The sequence below is a fragment of the Lichenostomus cassidix genome, chromosome 1 (assembly GCF_008360975.1).
Source record: "Lichenostomus cassidix isolate B80296 chromosome 1, HeHo_3.0, whole genome shotgun sequence".
NCBI lineage: Eukaryota > Metazoa > Chordata > Aves > Passeriformes > Meliphagidae > Lichenostomus > Lichenostomus cassidix.
In genome coordinates this window covers 64,045,761-64,067,939 of record NC_139479.1, presented here as the reverse complement: position 1 = coordinate 64,067,939, position 22,179 = coordinate 64,045,761, and the positions used below count along the sequence as shown (strand labels likewise).

The following is a 22,179-nucleotide window of genomic DNA, read 5'->3' as shown; positions in this document are numbered from 1 at the left end:
CATGTCCATGTTAATATGAGTGATGTAGGAAAATGCCCAATAATTATGGATGTTCTCTGAACAGTTATGTGCTTTCCTCTTCATGCAGGTTATACTAGACTACTTGAGTTTCTGAAGGATGATGGCTCCTATGGAGCATTTAAAACAACCCCCAGCAGTGTATGGTAAGTGATTTTTTTTTCCCCTGGGTTTTTATTTTTGGGGTTTTTGTTTATTTGGTTGGGATTTTTTCCAAGTTACCTCTATTACCATTTGATAATTCAGAAGTTTTTCTTTGGCGATGGATTTTGAAAATCTGGCAGACATGGTGTTGCCTATGTACTTTTGTGAAGAATAATCAGCCACAAAATTCTCTGAGTGTGTTGAGTCCTTGGTGAAAGAGATTTATACTGAGTCGCTGATTATTTTGCATTCACCACAGAGTAGAAATATTCATGCTGATGTTGATTAATAACTCAATAAGTTCCAGTGGGTGCACTGTATTGAATATGAGTCTGTGCATAAAATTAGTAAGTTATTTTTCCTGTCAATATAGTCTTCTATAAATATCTGTCAGCACAAGTTTGGAAAATTTTCTTTCATGCAGGCTAACTGCATTCATTGTTAAAGTACTCACAAGGAGCAGAGAATACTTCAGCATCCAAGATAGTCACATCACCAAATCGATTTCCTACTTGGTTAATCAACAGCAGGAAGATGGCTCATTCCATGATCACCACCCTGTAATGGACAGGTCGATGCAGGTAGGTCTTAGAAGAATTTTTTGCCCATTTAGGGCTAATAGGGATTGAAAGTAGCATTGTCAGTTATTGAGTAACAAGAAAAGTATCTAAAGAAAGTAAATCTGTAATGTAAGTACAAAACCTGTAATGCAAAATTAATTTGTTAACAGGTCTGTTATGTCAGAGATGCATATCTAGCACTTCACCACCTTTATCTTTTTATCTAGTCTTAGATAATTTTGTCTTTTATGCCAATAAAGCACTCAGAAAATTTATTCTGAAGTTCATGTTTGGTAAAAACTTAAGCCTTTTATTGCCAGAGGCAATAGAGTGTAGAATCGTAACTTAGTTTTGAAGGAGCATCGAGAAGTCATCTAGTCCAAATACTGCTCAAAACAGTTCTAGTTATATCACATTGAACAGGACCATGTCCAGATGAGTCTCGAGTACCTCTCAGTCTGTCTGGGTAACCTGTTTCAATATTTCACCACTCCCACAGAGAAAAAAGAAAATGTTAACACTTAATCAGAATTTTAAGTTATATATCTTAGTTTATACATCCTCTACAACGGTCCAGAGACACAAAATTTTTATACTGGACATTAACTTAAACTAGGAAAATAATATGCATCTTCCAAAATTAATTGAAAATGCAGTGTAGCAACTATTTCTGAAAAAACATGCATTAACATTATTAATGATCCCTGTCAAATAACTAGCAAGGCTTTCACCCTCAAAGTCAGTTTCACAGTTGACATAACACTCTTGGGGAAAAAGAAACAAATAGCTCAAGGATTGGTCAGAGGGTTTTGGTTTTTTCTGACCTGTGTTCAAGCTGTGATAATCTTCTATTTTACATATACTTCAAGAGATGTCAGAGGAAGAAAGCTAATGAGGGTACTGTGTTTACTTTACCAAGAAGAGGGATAAGAAATGATGTAGTATTGACGTATGACTACCTTTAGAGAAGAAAAATTCTGTGTGCAAGATTGAGGGGTCTTAAGTGTGTAGAAAATAACAGAGAAATGGAACCTCTCCCTCCACTAATGATTGGAAATAAAAGCCATTAATATTTCAGTGATAAATTGCAGATTTTTAGATGTAAGAGAAATAACTAAATATTTGATTATCAGCTGAAGAACATGGTGGGTTTCTGATCTCTGACATTGTTTAATGTAAACTGGTTGCCACTGTAGAAGATATACTTTAGATGGGCACATATTATTGAGAAAGATTGAAGGTGACAGCTACATGGTATGTGGTCAGATGGTTTGCAGAGAAGATCCTTAACTTCATGGAAAGTGAATTTCTAGATTAGCCACAAGCTCATGGATGCACTAATAACTTTTCATTTTTCATCTTTCAGGGTGGCATTAAGTCAGCAGAAGAGGATTTGGCTATGACAGCCTTTGTAACCATAGCATTGCAACAGACCCTGTCTGTCTACCAGTCACCTGATGTGGTAGGAAGCCTGACTCTTTGAGCCTGAAGGCTAAAATGTGCACAATTGCACATTGCACAATGCCATATCCACCCTACTATCTCTTGGAGTACTGCAAATGAGGAGTTTAAAATGTGCTTTCATCTGTAGTGGATAGGAAAAATGCCATGGCCTGATGTGCAACAAGGTGTTTCGAGCTACACCGTCCATCATCAATGGCTCTAATCACTAAGCAAATATTATTGTAATTGTCTTAAAAATTACTACAGTGAAGTATTCTGATTTCCTAGTACTCTTGCTAGCAGTAAGAGTTAGTAGCTCTCAGTGATCTTTACAAAGGGATCCATTCTGTTTTCACAGGCACGAGTGATTAGAGGAGCAGTGGCTTACATGAAAAATCAATTTTCAAGAAATACTGACTGCTATTCTACAGTTATCACAGCTTATGCTCTGACACTTGTGCGGTCAGATAGGGAAGAAGCCCAGTCTGTGAAAGAAAAATTAAGGGACTGTTCTTCTTTTGATAGAGGTACTGGTAACCATTTTTAAAAATCCCTTTAGAAAGCACTTTTCCTAATTGAAGCGCTCTGAGCACACTTACGGGGACAAAAAAATTTACGTATATGAAGAACAATTGATTTTATACAACTGTGTATGTACATGTGTAATATATTTAATTATTTAAATTACATAATTAAGCAATTCAATGTTTGAAATTTTAATATGTAATTTTTGTAATTAATAACACCATAAAGTGACAGCATAGTGAAGCTTGGATCATGATCTACTCTGATGCTGGAACTGGAACAAAATCACAGTAAATATCATTTATGTTTTCTGCTTCCTTTGGGAAGAAAAGAAGTCCAAGCCAAATGAGAAAGAGGAAACTTTGGATGAGAAAATGGCAACACAGAGGGGTGGTTCAGACTGGATTTGTGGTCAAGAGAGGAGATGTCTCTTCCAGCCCACCCGCTTTCAAAGCCCCCCACCAGTTCTGAGTGCTCTGTCCCAGCTCCCCATGGATGTCCCCTCTTACCCCCACAGTGTGTGGCTGTGATAATTGCTGAGTTAATTGGTTTTGTGGCTGCACCACTGTCCTGTTAATTCCTCCCAGTATGTTTGGTAAATACATCATGGTTTAATAGACCCAGTTTAAACATAGGGAATATGGTTCTACTTAATCAAGGCTGGATTTGTGGCTATAATTAATATTAGTATGTCTGAGACACCACCAGACACAATGCTACCACTCCATCAGATGGACATCGCTGTATAATGGGATCATTAGACTGGGATGGCTGGAGAAGTCAAAATTGAAAATTGTGGGTTTCCTTTTCCTTAATCTTTGCTTCCCAGCTGATTTGTTGCTCTCACAACAGCATGTGCCTTGTGGTTCTGCAACTCTTTCCGCTGTGTACAAAAATAACAATTTTTGGCAAATGTCTCCACCAAGGAATTCAAGACTTAATTACTCTTGCAGCAAAGCAGCAGCGCTACTGGGGAAATGGCAACAATGCAATCTCTGTGGAAACCACTGCCTATGCCCTGCTTCAAACCTTGCTCCTGGAAGACATGGAATATGCAAGGCCTATTGCTACGTGGCTGACAGAAAGGAGGAACTACGGCGGAGGGTACTGCTCTACACAGGTGCCTGACCACCAGCTCAGGGGCAGTCTGAAGGGGAAGGAAGGAAATAAAAGCCCCATAAAGACTTTTTCATTGAGATTTGAAAGCATCATAGCAGTTAATTTTCAACTTCTTTGGTGTAAGAATCACTAAAGATTTTGGGCCATTGATTAGCAATGGGCCAAAATAAAATGGTTAAATAGCAGCAAAGAAGATTCTTTGTCTTCATGAAGATGTACGATAGTCTAAGGTCAGAAATTCAATGGGTTTACAATTTTTGTGCTATAAGAAGAAGCTGGGAAATTAAATGTATAGTCTGTGCAAGTAGGAACAGACAAATACAGAGAAACTTCAAAGCAGCAAAAAGTAAAACTGAATTCAAGGTGGCTGATAATGTTGTCTTATATGTTCTTGAAATAACCTGGCATAATTGCTAGTTTTTTGCTTTCCTTTCTCTCCTAGGACACAGTGGTGGCCTTAGAAGCTCTGTCAGCATACAGCATAAAGACATTGAACACTGCTTCCACTGACCTGACTGTCAGGCTGGGAACACCTGGAAGGCAAAATTACTACAGCATTGTTCTGACTGATGCCCATGAGGAATTTCAGAAGCAGCTAGAGGTACACAACCATTGGTTGTTTTGAAGGTTTTTTTCCCCTCAAAAAGGAGAAATTTAATCATCTGGCCTAGGTTTTCTCATGTTAAGCAACCTTGACGTAGCTGGTTTATAATACCTTAAAATAGTTTAATCTGCAAAACAGCAGAATATTTTTAAAGTAAAAAACAAACAAAGAAAAGAAAAACTAACAACAAGAAAAAAACCCAAAAAACCCAGACAAACCAAAAACCAAAAACAAAAACAATCAAACAAAAAAAAACAACATCAAAAAAACCCACAAAAAAACCCCAAATCCCCAAACAAACAAGAAAACCACACCAGTAGGTACTTAGCAGCACACCTGAGAGGTCTTTTCCTGCCTCTTTGAGGACCTTGGTGATGTTAATTTTTCCCACTAGTGAAGAGCAGCCAGGAGCCCAAGTCTTTCTAGGGAATGAGGAAGAAGGGCAATATTCTGATCTTCAGTGTGCTGAGAACTATGAAAATGTGAAATTCTGGATAAAAATGAGAGAGTGAAGTTGGTAAAATATGTCTACTGAGCCCTAAAATACCACAGTAAGGTGCACCAGCTCAGCACATTTAAAATCTTAGGAAACTTGAGGTCTCATAATTCTTTCCATAGCTAAAAGTTTTCACTCACCAAATTTGGAGGGATAAAGGCATAAAAGACTGTCAAGGTGACAGGAAAACAACAGATCAAATTTTGAGCACAGATTAAATACTGATTTTTTTTTTTTCTCCTTCGTTTGCAGTTTGAACTTGGGAGAAAACTTGAAGTATCTGTATACGGCAGAGGAAATGGGACAATGAATGTAAGCTGTAAATTCAACATCCAGAGTTGAACTGGACTTCTTTTAATCCTTTTTTGAAAACGAGGTGAAAAATTACTTGCCATGGCCTCAACCTTTGTTCCTACCTCCAAAACTCTAAAATGTGTAGCCTAATGCCTGCCCTTATAGGTAGTCAATTTTCCCTGTCTTTATTAAATTCTTGAAATGTTAGTGCTGACAGAGGCAGCTGGAGTTTGAAAGACCTCTTTATGGTTGGCAATGGAGAATTATCTCAAAGGAGTCCCACACTATTTGTGAATTGTACATGGGACCTGCCTATACCCATGACAGTCCTTTGTGACCAATCTGTGCCACTGCTCTTTCTCTCCACACTCCCATGTCCCATCACCATGTGTAGAAGTTGTGGATGCGTAAATCCCTTGTCATTTAAATGATATTTTTAGTGGTTTGCTGTTTGTGTGTTCATCTTAGATATTAAAAATGTACTGGTCACCTGAGCTGAAGAACAACACCTGCAATGATTTGATTTTGACAGTGGAAGTGGAAGGGAGCCTGAAGTACTCTGGTGAGTGGAAAGGGCAGGGGCTGGGTCTCAACAGTGACACATTTTGCCAGCTGCTAATGCTACTTCGTAGCTTTCCAGCCTTGTAAAGTGGAACAAGTGAATGAAACAAGCCAACAGAGAAGCCTCTGAACTCTGCCTACCTATTGTTTCATTGAGCTAATTATTCTTATTTTTAAATAGTTTAATAACTATCTGAGTGACTGTAGGTGCAGGTATTTAACACATACACAGGTACAATTAGAAACTCATCTTGGGAGACAGGAGGTGAACTCCCTCCACAGGGGAGAAAGCCCAGCTCAGTTCCCTGCCTAATAAGGGACCTATCATGTGGGCTTAAAACTCTTTGGGGCAGATCTGTCACAGGTCTTTCATGTGAAAAAGAATGTATTTTCCATCCCCTGAAGTGTGCATTCATCATCATCTCTGCCTATGTCTGCTCTTTTTAATCTCTTTGGATTTTTAACTTTTGGAAGGAGGGATTGTCCTTTACATATTTATGCATAGCCTAAACCCCATTCTTAGCTAGATTTGTTAGTTATTCTTACTATAGTTATCCCTGAGATTCTAACTCTGAATGAACTGGAAACACTGAGACAAGCATACGGTGAACTGTTATAAAACTCACAGTGATGGCATGACTGCCTATTGATATTTATCATTATACCAAAAGAAGCCAAATTACAGGCAAAATGTGCATGGCTGACCGCGTCTCTCACCTCCAGAAGCTGAATACTCTGATGAAGATGATGATTATGAGGACTTAACTACTGCAGGAAACAGCACGTTAGAGACACTGTCTGAAATGGATTGGTTTGATATCCGCAGCAGAAGAAAAAGGGATTTGACCACTCCCAGCAAAACGGAATCCTTGCAATACAAAGTCTGTGTTAGGTAGGTCAGCAAGATCTGCTCTTCATTTGTTTGTAATTCTCCTTGGTCACCCTCTTCATATCCACAAGCTCAGCATCCAACCTAGTGATCTTCTGTGAGTCTGCATAGACTATGAGTGTGTGTTTCCACCCAATGTATGAGGTTTATTTACATGGTTTACATAGACTTCAAATGTCCACTGCAGATTCTGCCCCATCATACTCTGGGGAGACTCTAAAGTGCCTGAGAGGCTAATAATTTGAAAGAAATCTTTCATGTAAAAAAAGGTAAATACAGGTGGAATGAAATAATAACATATTTACAAAGTTTCATCGCTTTCTGGAGAGATGCTGTTACTTCCTTGGTGGTAACACTCTGGCCTCATAAAAACAGAAAGGATGATTGCTGCTGTCTGGGAGAGGAGACAGAGATGGGATATTCTGTTGTGATAAGAAGCTGGCAAATGCAGAGGTAGTAGAAAAGAAATCCTCCCATGCAACATAACACTGAAATACCTGCTTTTGCTCCTGTTTACAGTCTGGCATTGGTCGCAGAAGCAAAAATTTGTGGCTATCCTGGGTTTCCCTTCTAGAGAGCAGCAGGGTGGCAGAAGTAGGTTTTGCTGTCCAGTTGAATTTTGGTTGTCTACTGACTTGGGCAAAGCCCTGAAAATAACAGGCTTATGCCCCTTCCCAGGCAGTGGCATGAACAACGTCAGGGGAGGACTGAAGTTGCCCCAATTCCCAAGTTTCTCTCTCCCTCATTAGACACATATTCAGTGAATTCTGTACTGGCCAAAACAGTGCTTTCCCCATTTATTGCTGTGTAACATTTATCAACTACCAGCTCCACTGTTCTGCAGCACTGTTCTGCTGGGTGTTAGACTGAAGCTTAGGCCATAATGTGAAACTCCTTGGAGTTAAGACATGGGAGAAAAACTGAAGCCATGAATTACATCACCATTCTTCTTCCCTACACTGTGGTGCATCTCTTGGGAAAGGCAGAGTGCCAAAATAAAACTTGCTGAAGTACCACCAAGTGTCTGTAAAATATCTCATGTCAATAAGGTCCACAGGTTCCAAAGCACCAAAGATGTCCCTGGTTGATCTCACTCTGCTGAGCGGGTTGGAGCCTGACACGAAGGAACTAGAACAGGTTAGAAACACACTTTTCTGTGCAACCTTTTAAAGACCCTTTGTTCAAGGTCTTTCCACAAATCCATAGAATAAACATGTGAAAACAGGTTTTGGATAGACAGACTTTCATTATTCTCATCCTGATAAAAATATTTGTTCAATATACACAAGAAATGCAAAACTTGTGGTAAAGAGAGGTCAACCTTCTTAGTCTCTAGTAATAGAAATTAGGGCAAGGCTCAGCAGGGCACCAATGTGCCTCTCCTTATCACATATCACTGTCCTGTGACACGCCAGTACAGTGCATCCTGTGCTTGCAGAGCAGAAGGCAAGGTTTTAGAGGTTGTTGGTGGCAGGGCACAGTGACAAGGAGATGGGACACAGTGCTCTGAAAATGTGGCTACAAAATTTTGGGTTCTGGAGCCTGCTCAGTTGAGGGAGGTTTGCTCAGTTTCATACTCTCAGGGACTGTCTCCTTTAGGGAAGAAGAAAGAGGGCAGAATAAAGCAGGCAGCTGAACAAAGAAAACTAGAATATGGAGGGTGGTAGCAGAGGTATTCCTGTTCTGCCAGGGGTTTGTTCTGATTTGTTTGTTTCTTTGTTTCCCTGCAGCTGGTGATGGCTTCAGACAGGTACATTCAGCACTATGAGTACAAGGAAGGGAGGGTTTTGCTCTACTTTGGTGAGGTAAGCAAAGCCAATGATTTTCTAATCCCTGCCATTTCAGATAGCATTTAAACTTCTTAAAAATCCAACCATTGTATTTTTTCACACCCAATTACCTTTCTGTAATTTTTGTCATTTATTCATTATTGAACTGTTCAGTGGAAAGAACAGAGGAAGGGAAGAAGGGAAACACACACCTTAATATTCCACTTTTCTACGTGCCAAGAGATTTAGTTCATATTCAAGATTTGGCCTTTGGCCCAGGAAAAAAGAGAAATCCTCTCCCTCTGTAGCCAGAAGGGATGCTTTTCGTACATGATAACAAAAGTGTTACCTGGTGCTCCTGTAAATTCCACATGGACATCTTACATCATCTGTACAAACAAACAAATTGTTACAAACAAATGTAAAGATCAAGACCCCTAGTTTCTGTGTATATTTCCCAATATTTTAGATAATGACTCCACCCTCCACCCACTTGAGTTTCTTCACCTCCACAGCCAAAGCAGATATCAGTATTTACTCAGCTATGCCATCAGAAACAACTGTTCAACAACTACCACAGGCACAAACATTAAGGAATTGACTGAGGAGAGAGAGTTTGTTTTCTCATCAAAACTGTTGTTCCTTTTTCCTCCAGCTCCCAAGCGGACCAGACCCAGATTGTATATCATTTGGGGCAAAACAAATCAATCCCATGGGCTTGGTTCAGCCAGCAAATGCCATCCTTTATGATTTTTACAACCCTGGTAAGGGCACATAAAAATGGTGCATAACTGCTTGAAAGAGAGACCCTCAGAAAACCTCTCCAGTCTATGGAAAGTTAATTTTGATATAGTGTGTTAAACTACTTAATTTTGTCAAGTGATAAAATAACCTGCTTTGTATACTGTCTTCCAGTCACTTCAGATTATCTAATGAGCAATCTTCTCAGGAATGGTCCAGTATTGCAAATGGATTGAAAATACTAACTTTTACACTCATGGATTTTTAAATCAGATTTCCTGAGTTCCTGTTTCTCATGGTGCTTTTAAGCATGTTGCACTCACATTTAGTTTTACGAGGCTGTCTTTTTATACATCTAAGATGGGCAATCTTAGGTTTGACTTATGTACTGTGCTTGCTGGGGAAACCAGTCTTGTTCCCCCTTCAAAGAAGGTTAAATACAAATCATTGCCATTTGCCAAAGTTATGCAAACAATATTTGAAAATTAGGTCAAGTCTCTACTTTGCCTTAACTGAGGGATCCAATACAATTTATACTGGGTTTAAACCACAACTATTGGTGGTCCTCTCTTCTGCTCCTTGTCCACAGAGAGGAAGTGCAGTGTGTTCTACAGTGCTCCCAAGCACAGCGCCATGCTCTCGAAGCTGTGCCATGCCAACGTCTGCCAGTGTGCAGAAGGTAAGGAATGACCACACAGGCTGGGCTAAAAGAAGATAGCTACTTCTAGGAAAAATTAACATGGGAATTGTTAAGCACAGAAAGGACCATTAGTATTATCCTAATCTGTAATACAGAACACTTTGCATCCTCTGGGATATTTGGTATCAAATTGATTTTTTCCCAAGATATCCAGAAATTTTTGATAGCTAAATATGTAAGCACATGTACATGTGTATGTAAAAACTCCTATTACACCTCTAAGAAAGTTGTTCTGCCATTTTATTTTTGCAATATTGTTTTGTGGATGTGGATGTGTAAACTATATCTGTCTACATATCCATGCCTACAGAAGTGTAACACTTATTTTCTTCCCTCCAGGTCCCTGCCCAAGACAAAAATCAACTTTCAGTAAAGCGTTAACACAAACCACACGCGTTAGTTTTGCCTGCTACCAGCCCACTGCAGATTATGGTAAGGCATTAAAGACAACTGTCAATTTCAACATAGTTTTTTTCAAAAGTATAAACTTGTATTTATGTGCCCGTACCTCTCCCAGATTGAGTAGGGTTTCTGTATATGGCCTAGAGGCCAAGGAAAAGAAAAAAAGGCACATGTAGTTGTAGTTATCAGGGCAGTGAAGTGGAAAGTAAAGGCCTTACAAAGATGCAGGGGGTTGCTAGTGGAAAGAAGGATGGACATTTTGTTATGGGTTTAGAAAAAGCCGTGGTGCAGAACCACAGACCCCTACATCCCTCATGTTACAGGATGTAAATAGGTTTTCCATGGCTATGCCAAAGTTGAGCAGCTCCTTCAGCAGACCTAGATGAATATTTTTTCCTTTGTTAATTTGCCTTTCTGGCCTCTTCTTGGGATGAAAAGTTGGATAAACTACTGACAGAAAACTGGTTGGGTAGCATTGTTAAGTTAGATGCTAACAGGACAGGAAAACGAGTGAAAACCTAATCACAGAGGAGCTTCCTTGAAAAAGTACAAGAAAAAGAATACAAATGTAGAGGCTCTTGTTTAATAATTCCATGGTTTGTGAATAGATGGTACACTGGCCTCTGTGTAGACACTTGGTAAAAGCACACCTATTATTCAGTCTTTGGATGCAATTCCATGTTGCCATCTGGCATCACAGAGTTGTTGTCTGTTGCAGCATATGAGGTGGAGATCCTCAACACTACAAAGAAGAATGTTTTTGATTACTATGAGGCCAAAATCCACAAAATCCTTAAAGCAGGTAAGTACGAAAATGTTTGACTCCTTTCATTCACTGCTGTGGAAAATTAGGGTCACATGTTTCTGACCAGGCTTTCAAGAAAGGTAATTTATTGCAAAGCTTGTTTGGTGCAGCTGCCTCACTGCTCAGTTCAGCTCAGGGGTAGTTTGTTTGGTTCACATTGTGCAATCCCAGAGCACAGAAGGCTCAATCCTTTCAGACGAAACTAAACTAGAAACACACTCCAGCTGCATTGAGTCCATGGCTATAAACTGGAGCTATTTTAAGATAAACCCTCCAAAAAACATGCATAGTGTAGATATTATGTTTTCTGAATCAATGAGTTCATTTTATAGACTGTTGATAGATACTATTTTTTCTGGTGTAGACATATCCACTGACCTCTGTTCTGATACTGGATGAATATTTGAAGTGCTTATTACTCAATTTATTATTGAGCAATTGCAATCTTTGCAGAACAGGCTAAGAGTTGTCCACAGTGGTTTGCCTGAAGTCAATGAAGACAGGAAAAGTTCAGGAACTTCAATTTATAATTGTAATAAAGAAATAGAAAGGCTTCTTTGTTGTAAGGTGCAGTGTAAAGATTTGCACAGCTCTTAGACAATGTCCTTTTGCAGGCCTGCCATCCAAGCTGCCCCCATGTGAACTTAACCAGCCGCATCAGTGAGCACTGATATCCTTAAAAGTAATTTCTGGGGAAGCTGTCAGGTGACATGTCAGACTTCAGCTGCTGTTGTGTCATGTGGTCACCAATTTTGAGTTTGGCAGCCAGAAATTGCCTTTAAAAAGCAGCTTCAAAGGTTTTGAAATCTTCTTTCTCTGGAACAGAATAATTAACTGACTCCATCAATCTTTGCCCAGGGGGCTGGCAATGTCACATAGTACTTTATGGCACACAGTTTGTGATCTGTGCCCAAGGTTCAGTTCCTGTAGGAAAATCAGGTCCATGCTTCCTGAGTCCAGAGGGAGCACCTGACATATCCAGGGCTTTGTACATGCAGGGAAATGATAATGTATAATGGCTAGGGGAGATCAGGGTGTTCTGATGCTGAGTTTCGTAAATCTCTCCAGAATACCTACAGGATTTAAAGGCTTTAGGGCTCTGGCTCCCAGTGCATTTGTACTCACAATTTACAAGCAAGCACTGGAAAGATTTTGGGTTTTGGTAGCCAAGAGAAATATCCTTTGAATGTTAAGTTGAAGGGAAAAGATATTTTCTCCCATTCCCACATACTTGAAAATACTTTTTGGTTTGTGCTGTCTGATGCAGCTTCTGAGCATCAGAAGCTTTCAGCTTTCAGCTAAGCTTTCAGCAGGCTTGGGAAAGGCTGACTGGGAGCATGAAGCGATGAGAGGATGAAGAAAAAGCTAGGTGTTGCAGTCAAAAGCACCTCTGCTGGAACTAGGGCTGTTATCTTTTGTATTCTCTGTGGCTCTTTTGAGTGATGTTGGCCTCTGTTGCCATCACCAAGTGTAGGTGAGAATAACTAGGGTAAAATCTCATTCTCTGGACCTCGTCATTATTCCCTTAATTATCTTTGAAGTAAAGGGTTGACTCAGAAGACAGATGGAAACACTTATTTGTGTTTGGGAGTCAGCAAAAGAGAATTTTGCAGGTGTGTGCTTCTCAGATTACTTTGGTTATTGATATAATTAGTGTATATATTTAGGATTACTAATATTTATGTCCTATGAGTCCTTCAGGAGTCCTTTAAGGGAACAGTACAGTTCATACAAAGTAGCACAGAATCTTTTTATTCTTTTTTTTCCCTCTTTTTTTTTATTATTTCCCATTATAGATTCTAAAACTTGAAGTAATTGTTTTACTTAAATTCTGCTTTCATGCTTTGAAACATTACATTTCAACTTTTTTTTTTTAATTGGAGATTTAAAAATGAAAATTGCATAATAACTAGTTTAGATAATAACTCAAATGCTTATGATCTCACTGTCTGAACTGTATTAGGCCATTTGTGAAACATATGAAACAAGAAACACCTTGGTAATTTAAGCCCAATGAGGCATAACATCATCATTTTCTCAAGTAGTAATGACCCATCTATGCATTCCATGAACTAAATGAAAATTCAGGACACCATATAGTATGGGAACAGCAAAAAGGACTTGGGTTATATGAGAAAACCTACAGTACTTCTTATTCTCTCTAAAAATGCAGATGTATAAATACCAGATATAAAACTAATGTAAGTTTGAACTAGGTGGTAGATAAGATTTATAAAGCTAGGTTTCACAGATTAGCAGTCTATGTCAAATTCTCTGAAATCTAGTTCATATTAGAATATTCTACTTCAGGTTTTTACTTTACTTTTATAAAGGGTTTTGATTACTAGACTTTCCATACTAGTAATATAATGCTCTATGCTACAGCAGAAACTGCACAAGTTTGTTAACTGATAGAAGACTGTGGTGTAATTTACGTGTCATTTAAACTGGTTTAATATTGAATTTGTCACCACAGTTGTGCAGGAAATTTCAAATTAGAGTTAGAAAGAGAGTAAGCAATTCGAATATTGCTGCTATTTGTTTGTTTGGGTTCTTTTTTCAAGTCGGCTTTGAAAACTGCAGTTCTAGTTAAACAACGTAGTATCCTCATGACCTGAGGCTGGTCTGATGAATAAGCATCTTTTCAGCTCTCATGTCATCTGCCTTGGATGCCTGCTTTTGTAGTGAGCAGTGCAATTCTGAATGAATAATCTTCTGGGCCAGAACCCAGACCAGAATCTTCTAAATTATTTTAAGGTGGGGATCATCAGGACCATGTCCTGTGTATCAGATTCAAAGGGAATAGCATAAAGGCTGCATCAGTGACCTTCAGGTCAGGTGTACTAAGGAGAGTGAGATTTTAATACTGTCTGCAGCATTGTTGGGCCTCAAGATGTTGGAACTTAGTTTGCTAGCTTTTAAGACCACTCTGAACCTGAGCATTCTGAAATAGCAGATAGAATGTTTTCTATTTTGCTTGGCTTTTCCTTCAGTCTCTGAGATTAAACAAACTCCATAAGGTCTGAAAGGTCCTAAGGTCTATAGAAAAATAGTTCCTTCAAGTGCTACTGCAAAGGCCAAGACAATCAGCTAAGGCAAAAGTGGCTTACTCTTTGTCAGGTCATACTAAGGGAAATGTATCCTACCCTAGCAAAGCCATTTATTTCCATGCCAAGCCCCAGTTCCCAAGCTAAATATTCCCTTGTCTTAGCAGTGGGGCAAATGATCACAAGGGGTTGTGTCCTATGGGATAGAGATCTGTTCTTTGTTAGAAAAGTTCATGGGGTTTTCTCTTCTTGTCCCACAGCTGCTGATGAAAGCATCCAAGTGGGTGACCACCGACAGTTCCTAACACGCTCCATGTGCAATTTAAACGTTGTCCCTGGAAAACGATACCTCCTCATGGGGAGAGATGGGGAAACAGTTGATTGCAACAACAAGTAAGTGCAAATTGGTTTCTGAGCAGCAGCAGATGCTATCATGGACCATAAATCCAGAGGAAACTCAATCTGTCAGAATACCTCCAGAGAGCAAAGGCAGCACCAAATTTCTGAGGGACTGGTTCTGCTGGATTTACTAAGATGCAAAGAGTTCCACTCCATAGGCAAAGGGGTAGCTTTGGAGGCCACCCAAATCTATCAGCTCAGGGATCTGTGCAGAGCCTGGTTCCCAGGCTTCTCAGAGTCAAATCTGGCCCTGACTCCACTAGGTTAAAAAATCACAGCTAGAAAAGGAGAATGGGAAAAGCTACACAGTCCATCTGCTGCAGATGCCTTAAACAGCTCCTGTATTTGCAAAATAAATGTGTGGGACCGTGACTAAGAGCTGCTCCCAAAGTTGCTGTTATATCATGCATACAAACAGCATATTCTTCTCATTTTTTACTGTTACATTTTAATGAAAAAAGAGAATTTATATGAGTAGGAATTTATTATGACACAATCAAATATTCAGGGAGGAAGACATCTTAAATGTTTCATTTCCCTGCACAGAACTGGAGAACGGTAGTACTTCCAAAAGTTTCTAGCGAGGACATCTCCATCAAGTTGTGAGCACCACTTCCTAAAACCTTTAAAAGTCCCATCTCTATCTCTATATACACCAAAGTGAGTGCCTAAGTCAGTGGTCTGAAAGAACTTTCTTCTTTGAAAGAAGCCTGATAGAGGCTGGGGCCTCCCAGCAGAGGTTTAACCTTCAAACCCTTCTCCAGTTCAGTCATGAAATACTGGAAGTTACATGGCTTCTCATCACAGAAAATCAGGAAAAATTTTGGGATAGTCTGTTGGAACTAAACTCACCCTCACTATGTCCCATTGGTGTGCACCAGGGCCTTTTGTGCCGCTCTGGAAAACTCTTACAGAAATTTAGCCCAAGCTCACCTGACACACTCAAAACACACTTACAGCCAGGGCTGTCCTAGTTTGACACTGACACTTCCCAAAATTCATTCAAAGCTCAGTTAACCTTCTGATTAAACTAAGTTTTGGGCAAGTTTTTTGGTTAGTGTCACTCCTGACCTCAGAGATGCCTCTGTGGAGGGATGTAGCAGCTCAAGGATTATGCTTTCCCATTGCTCCATGTCAGGAACAATGACTAACCCTCTTTGCCTGTTCCATTTTCATTCAGGATGCAGTACTTACTTGATGCACAAGCCTGGGTGGAGAAAATTCCAGAGGCCAGTGAGTGCCGCAGCACCCAGCGCCGGCAGAGCTGTGTTCACCTGCAGGACTTCCTGAGCACATCTGACAGCCTATGCCACATCTGAATTATGGCTCTGAGCCCCACATCTCTCTGTGGGACTGCAGCTCGCTTTCTGATGGAGTTTTTCCTGCAAAGCCTTTGCATCCAAGCTGCACCTGAAATATTGCAGGGCTGCTTCCATTGCTGTTGTGCTGATTGGGGTGAACCCTTGGGTGTGGATAATACAACAAAAAATGCAGTTACTCTACTAGTTATTGTGTTTGTAGTACCTGACACTGGGGAAGAGAGAGCAGGAATTCCTGTCTTTTTCATCTCTCACAGAACAGTGCAATTACCCTGTGGAGTGTCAAAAGAAAAACACAGTGTGCTTGCAGAGCTGCTTAATTCCTGCATATCTGGACAAGAAAAAAACAATTTAATAAAAAGGCCAAGACATTTTCAAGAGTCAGAAAGAAAACTGAGCATTCATGGGCTTACCTGGGGTACACTGTTGCTGAAAGGGAAGAGATTCCAGCACTCATGCTTCAACACATCAGCTAGTTTCTGGTTGTAATCTGAGTGCCGCTGACCCCACAGCTGGATTCCATACACTTCTGAAGCTGGAACTGGAAGTGGCACACTGGGTATGTCCTGTGCTGGCCTTGGGACACCTGTGCAGGCTTGTTAGGCTGGTAGCTCACTGAGGGCACAGATTTGCTTTTAACTGCATTCTGTAGCCACATGTCTTCCAAGCTTTTCTTTATTTAGAATTTAACTCAAAATTGTTCTTTTCTTAGGATAAGAAAATAGAGGAAATGTTTTGATAACACTGATAAGCAGATGACTTTCAACTACAGGTTTTGCTTCCTTAGTTTGCCAGCAATATGCCATTTGGCAGTCATGTCTGAAGCAGAGAAGAGCTGAATAGGTCACCATCCTCAGATGCTCATGCCACTCTTTGTGCCAGCAGCTACTGAGAACAAGCATTTGCCACCTGGACTGCTTGTGCTACATGGCAGTAAAAATAAGAAGGGTCTGTTTCAGTTATATGCTAATTAGTAGGTCCACGCTGAGGTGGTTAATTTGGAGTCAAATGACCCTACTGATAGGAAGGGGAGCAGTGATACTCGTGTGGACAAGACATTACACTGCAGCAGCACTACCAGAATAGCTCCATCATCAGAAATTTCAGATTCACAGTAAACAATTCACTGCTGTGTGCCTGCACTCTGAACTGACCAGCTATTTTTGTAGGCTGCAAACTCAAATTTAGTATCACCTGAACTTGGATATCAGCAACATCTTCCTCTGTTCCATCTTCAGCTGCCAAGTATTGCATGGATGGAGGGTAGGGAAAGCTCATTTTAGGAAAACCTGCATCACTGCTTCATGACATATGCAAATGAAGACAAGAAACCTGCTAAGGTGTAAGACAGACACATAAATTAACAGAGGACCTCAAGGTTTGCCCCAGCTTTCACATTTAGGAAATGTGGCTGTCATGCCTGGTCACACATCCTCTTTATTTTATTACAGAGCTTATATAATTGTCAGTGATATGGCAAAATACAGCTAAGGTCAGTAAAGCAGGTACTAATTTCTATAATTATAAGATAAAGAATAGGATGTTCCACTGACATACCAATTATCCAGTAATTCTGCTAATATTTATGAAAGAATACCTCTGAAGTTAAGAGCTAAATCCTTCCTTTCCACTCCATAGGGCTTGAGTTAAGAGCTAATGCCTGACCCTTCTGCTGTGGGGAGTACATTAACAGCTCAGAGGTTCCAGCCTCATTATCATCAGACAATTGCAACACCCAAGACTCTGCAAAGTGTGGTGAAAGCATCATTAAAGTTTTATGTTAGGTCTAACACACATTTTACATATTTTCTTCCATTTTACTTGGAGATCAGTCTAAGCTGGAACTGTTTAGTGTCTAAACTTAGCAATCTCAAGGTGGGAGCTATGTGTGATTATTAAACTAATTTTACTCTTATTTTGTGGACAGAGGACCCCAACATGCTTCTACTGTAATTCTGCCTAGTAGGGTCCCCTTGCTTCCTGGGAAAACCTTAAATATCTCTGGCCCAGGAGCTAGCACCGAACAGTCTCTATCCCCCCGTGCTTTTCTGCCCCAAACTCTCAAACATATTTATAGGGAGAGGGAAGACAATGGTGGAATTATTCTCTGCTGCCACAGTTGTTAAGGTTTGCAGGTAACACAGCTGCAGACCTGCAGGAGCCTTGGCCAGCACCATGGAGGCCTGCTGGAGACCTTTGGAAGCATTCATTTCTCCTTCTGCTGCCACAACCTGCAAACAAACAGAAATGGAAATGGCATGGAAATGCTGCCCATAGTGGGGAAAATCTGGCTTTACAATGAGGAAAAAACAATCTCGCTTGGATTCCTGGGACCACAGAACAGGAAGAAATGGCCTTTAAGATGCCCCAGGGAAGTTTAGCTTGGATATTAGGAAAAGATTAGGTTGGTCAAGCAATGGAGAAGGATACCCAGGGAAGTGGGTTATTTAAAGGGCATGTAGATGTGGTGCTTAGGGACACAGTTTAGGGGTGGACTTGGCAGTGCTGAGGATTAATGGTTAGACTTGGTGATCCGAGAGGCCTTTTCCAACCTAAACATCCCTATGACAAGGAAATGAGAGCCTGGGGGTAGACATTGCCATGGGTTTCACCTTAGTTCTTCTCTGTTGAGCAGCCTCTGCTTCAGCTGCCATTGCCCTCTGCATGACCATAGGAATCTGAATGTCTTTGATATCCACACAGGTCACTTTGACTCCCCTACAGCAACTTCCTTAAACAGTGCAGCACTCTAAAAACACATAAAAGTGCACTCTGAGTGAGACACAGCACAGCCCTGCAGCAATGGCACACTTGTCTGTACTCCAGCTCCTGGCTGCTCCTGCAATCCACACCACCACCATGACCCTGGCTCTGCCCATGGCCACTCTCCTGGCTGCAGAGGGTGCAGTCTCTCTTTGGTTTGGCTGTGCCTTTTCCCTGACTGAAAATAATAAATCAGGTGGTGGAATTCTTCTCTGCTCCCTCCTGCTGCCAAATCAAAAAAGAAACCAGATGGCATTTTAAAGCACACAAAAACTCCATTTTGTACTCTCAGTTGTAATGACGGAAGATAAAAGTCTTGCCTCAATCAAAGGTCTGCTCAAAATAGAGCTTACCACAAGCAGCAAACTTCTTTCTCCATGTTTGCAGCTGCCTCTGTGCAAGGACTAAACTGATTTCTTTGAGTCACTGGATAATTTCAGAAGTTTAATTGCTTTCTGATAGAGATAACTCTGCTACAAGAACCTGGGGAAATACCTTTAGAATAACTCTTTCTGACTCTAAGCAATGAGATGTATAATTGAAAAAAAAATGTAATGAGAGATTTTGTTATCACTGTTGAAGAAAGAAAATAATTTCTAATTTGCTACTCCTCAGAAGACATCTCTGTTCTTGTCAGTGAATTTTGAGAGCCAGATTTACCTGGATATTGTGTGCAATCTCCTCACGACCTGCCAGCAGCTGAGCCAAGCTCTGTGTACCCAGAAGGTTTCTCAGGATTGTCTGGGACAAAAGCAAGGTCGCAGACTGGACATCAGTGATGTTGGCAACAGCACTGTGGATCCTGTAGTGCACCACCACAGTGACCCGGGCAGTGACAGCATCGCTCATGAGAATCTGCATTCAAGAAATGCACACAGTCACAGAAAGATCCAAGAACACATCCTTTGCATAGGAAGGGGAATGGTTTTTTTTTACCCCTTAGTGAGTAAAAGGCACTGATAATTCAAAAAAACTAAGAATTTCTTTTGATTTCTTTGTCATTCCCCCAAGAAATTACTTCAAGAGATGTCTCCAGCATCAATAAAGTTTAAACTGGGGGAAAATGCTATACCTAGCTTCTAAATAACAACTTCAATAGTAAGTGAATCTCATAATCTGAATTAATTTTTTCTGCAATAATAAATGCTGAATATCCTCTCCCTTTCTTGCAGAAAGAGCCATTAATTATTTCATACATTACACGCAGCTTGGAAGATCCATGCTACTTTCCCTAAATAGAGTATTAGTAAAAAACACCATCAAATTGAAACAAAAATGAAAATTGGAAGAAACTGTAAGAAGAAGCTGAAAAATTATTTAAGCATTCATAGAAGAGTTAAGTAACCTTTTGTCAGACAAGCCCTCTGTGCCTCAGCAAGCAGCTGGCCTCAGTGGAGAACTGATGATGCTCCACTCTCTCTTCCCTCCTCAGCGTCTTTTGCCTGCAAGAGAATGCTTCACAGCTGCTAAGCCTTGTACAACAAAAGTTCTCCAACCTTCTTCTTTACAGCCTCATATTTTGGAGAAGCCATTTTTCATTTCACCCCATGCACCCCTGCAACCTGTCCTCTGAGAAAAGGCTCTGTTTACAGAAAGATAATAATAAAAAAAACCAGCTCCTGGGGAGCACAGTAGAAAATTCTGGGAACCAAAGGGGTCCTAAAGCTGCTTCTTCTCCCTCTGTTCTTTGTTTAAGGAAGGGGACAGCAGTGATAAACTCCATGAGCAGAATTGTTCTGCCTTGAGGCTGAAGCCATACGGAACCAAAACTTGATCAGAACAGGATTGCTCAGCAACTGATTCTTCAGAATAAATTCTTCAGTCAATCTTTGCTAACAAACCCTCCTTGGATTTTACTTCAAAATCCTTCTTTGCTAACAAATGCATCCTCCTTGGATGTATCTTGCTTCCTCCATCCATTCCTGCTTGGACCTGAGTTTTGTGGAAGGCTGTCTGCTAATTCCTGTTAATTTAACAAGATTTGTTACCCATGGGTAATTTGTCTTTTTAGGCACATGTAAAAGGCTCTTTTGAATGGTGGGCTCCATGTCAGATACAATTTTATTAGGACATTAATTTACAATTGGGAATATTGTAGCCAATCCTCTCTTGTCTTCCCTGTCTCTCATTCACACTTGTAACTCCCTTCACATATCTCAGACCTCACAGAACTTCTGTGAGCATCCAGAACTTCTTTGGGCAAGAAGTTGCTTTGTAAGCAGTCTGAAATCCAGAAGATACAGCAAAGAAGCTGAATTCTATATGGCAGCTCAGAGTCGCAAAATTATAAAACGTGCATTATTTTTTATTGTGCCATGAATCCACTGCATGTTTTGTTCCTGTCTTAAATAGCTGCTAGAGAAGTTACCTCTTGTGGAGGAATCTTACAGGTAACTGTCCTAAGACGAACCTTGATAAATGTATCTGGGAATTTCTGACATGAAATAAAATTTACATGCAGACAGAAACTGATAAATAGGAAACAATTCAATTTATACTGTGGGAGAGAAAAACTGTGAAACAGCATGAGGCTCCCTGATCTGTAAGGCACAAGCTGACAGACCAGCAGTGCAGGACTGACAGGTTTGTCAGAACATTCCCAGCAACCCCAGGCAAGGAGGAAATACAGCACAGCCCTCCTAAAGCCTCAGCTTCAGGAGTAAGATGCACTTCATTTTTTCTTAGTACACTCATTAGGCTACATCCCAAACACACTTGATAAACAAACTCACGATGTGGGTTTCAAACATGGAAAGCAAAGAAAAAAGTCAGTGTGGGCAAAAATCTCCCAAGTCTCCCACAGCAACAAAAAGATGGAGTAGGCTCAGCCTCTTTAACTGCAGTGGACCTCCCTGCTTTCTACTAGGGGCTGAAAAATTCTTCTGTCTTAACTAACTGGATCGTATTTGTTTTTTCCAGCCCATCCATCCATACAGAAGTGTATCAATAGCTGAATCAGTCTTTTTCATCCACGGAGCCATGTTGGCAGAAGGTAGATGCTGATGCATGCTGCCAGGGCAGCATGAGGCAATTTGCTGTCACTCACAGTGGCAGATTCTGAGTTTTCATCTCCAGTCTGTGTCAGACATCATGTATAGATCAAATGTACTTTTTTTTGTTTGTTTGTTTTTGTTACTTCTGTTCCTTTTTATTGAGAAAAAATTGCAGTGCTCATGCAAAATGCTGAAGAGGGAGGAGGATGAGAGAAGGAGAAATCCCTTGTATAAGAGTCTTCTGGGAGTTAGCTACCCTGGTAAAAAAACCCATCAAATGTCCTTAGGAAAGGACATTTACAAACATGAAGTCTTGTGATGTAACATGATGGTATTCTGTGGCCGTTCTCTGTCTGGGGTGCACTTGGCCCAGCTGGTCTTAGACCCCACAAAATACAAGCTGGAAACAATTTCTACAAATCCATCACCAGAGATTAAAAAAACCACGAACAAGACAGGAAGAGAAGAGAAAACCAGTCCAGCGAGGAGCAGCTGAGGTATGGCCTGAAGGAAATGAGGCTCAAGGGAAACCATAACATGCTCTACGCCAGCCTGAAAGGAGGTTGTAGCGAAGTGAGGATTGGTCTG

The 22,179-nt window shown here is 40.4% G+C and overlaps 2 protein-coding genes across 2 annotated transcripts in view; one reads left to right on the top strand and one right to left on the bottom strand.

Annotated features, from left to right (window-relative positions):
- Positions 1 to 16,228, top strand: part of LOC146444787 (complement C4-A-like) — a 40,428-nt gene extending 24,200 nt beyond the window's left edge. The window contains exons 25-41 of the mRNA XM_085060959.1: positions 89 to 164; positions 587 to 743; positions 2,089 to 2,184; positions 2,524 to 2,692; positions 3,644 to 3,810; positions 4,252 to 4,410; positions 5,162 to 5,221; positions 5,672 to 5,765; positions 6,488 to 6,656; positions 7,703 to 7,790; positions 8,384 to 8,458; positions 9,078 to 9,186; positions 9,753 to 9,842; positions 10,203 to 10,295; positions 10,984 to 11,067; positions 14,378 to 14,510; positions 15,697 to 16,228. Of these exons, the coding sequence (XP_084917085.1) occupies positions 89 to 164; positions 587 to 743; positions 2,089 to 2,184; positions 2,524 to 2,692; positions 3,644 to 3,810; positions 4,252 to 4,410; positions 5,162 to 5,221; positions 5,672 to 5,765; positions 6,488 to 6,656; positions 7,703 to 7,790; positions 8,384 to 8,458; positions 9,078 to 9,186; positions 9,753 to 9,842; positions 10,203 to 10,295; positions 10,984 to 11,067; positions 14,378 to 14,510; positions 15,697 to 15,835 (1,958 nt within the window). The 3' untranslated portion in view covers positions 15,836 to 16,228. The remainder of the gene's footprint in view (positions 1 to 88; positions 165 to 586; positions 744 to 2,088; positions 2,185 to 2,523; positions 2,693 to 3,643; positions 3,811 to 4,251; positions 4,411 to 5,161; positions 5,222 to 5,671; positions 5,766 to 6,487; positions 6,657 to 7,702; positions 7,791 to 8,383; positions 8,459 to 9,077; positions 9,187 to 9,752; positions 9,843 to 10,202; positions 10,296 to 10,983; positions 11,068 to 14,377; positions 14,511 to 15,696) is intronic.
- A 139-nt stretch (positions 16,229 to 16,367) lies between these two features.
- STOML3 (stomatin like 3) lies at positions 16,368 to 21,716 on the bottom strand. The gene is made up of 4 exons (XM_085060971.1): positions 20,967 to 21,716; positions 19,234 to 19,453; positions 18,448 to 18,554; positions 16,368 to 18,066 (listed from the first exon to the last, which is right to left on the bottom strand). The coding sequence occupies exons 1-4, from the start codon at positions 21,123 to 21,125 to the stop codon at positions 17,866 to 17,868; spliced, it is 687 nt and encodes a 228-aa protein (XP_084917097.1). The 5' UTR covers positions 21,126 to 21,716; the 3' UTR covers positions 16,368 to 17,865.
- Positions 21,717 to 22,179: the final 463 nt, after the last annotated feature.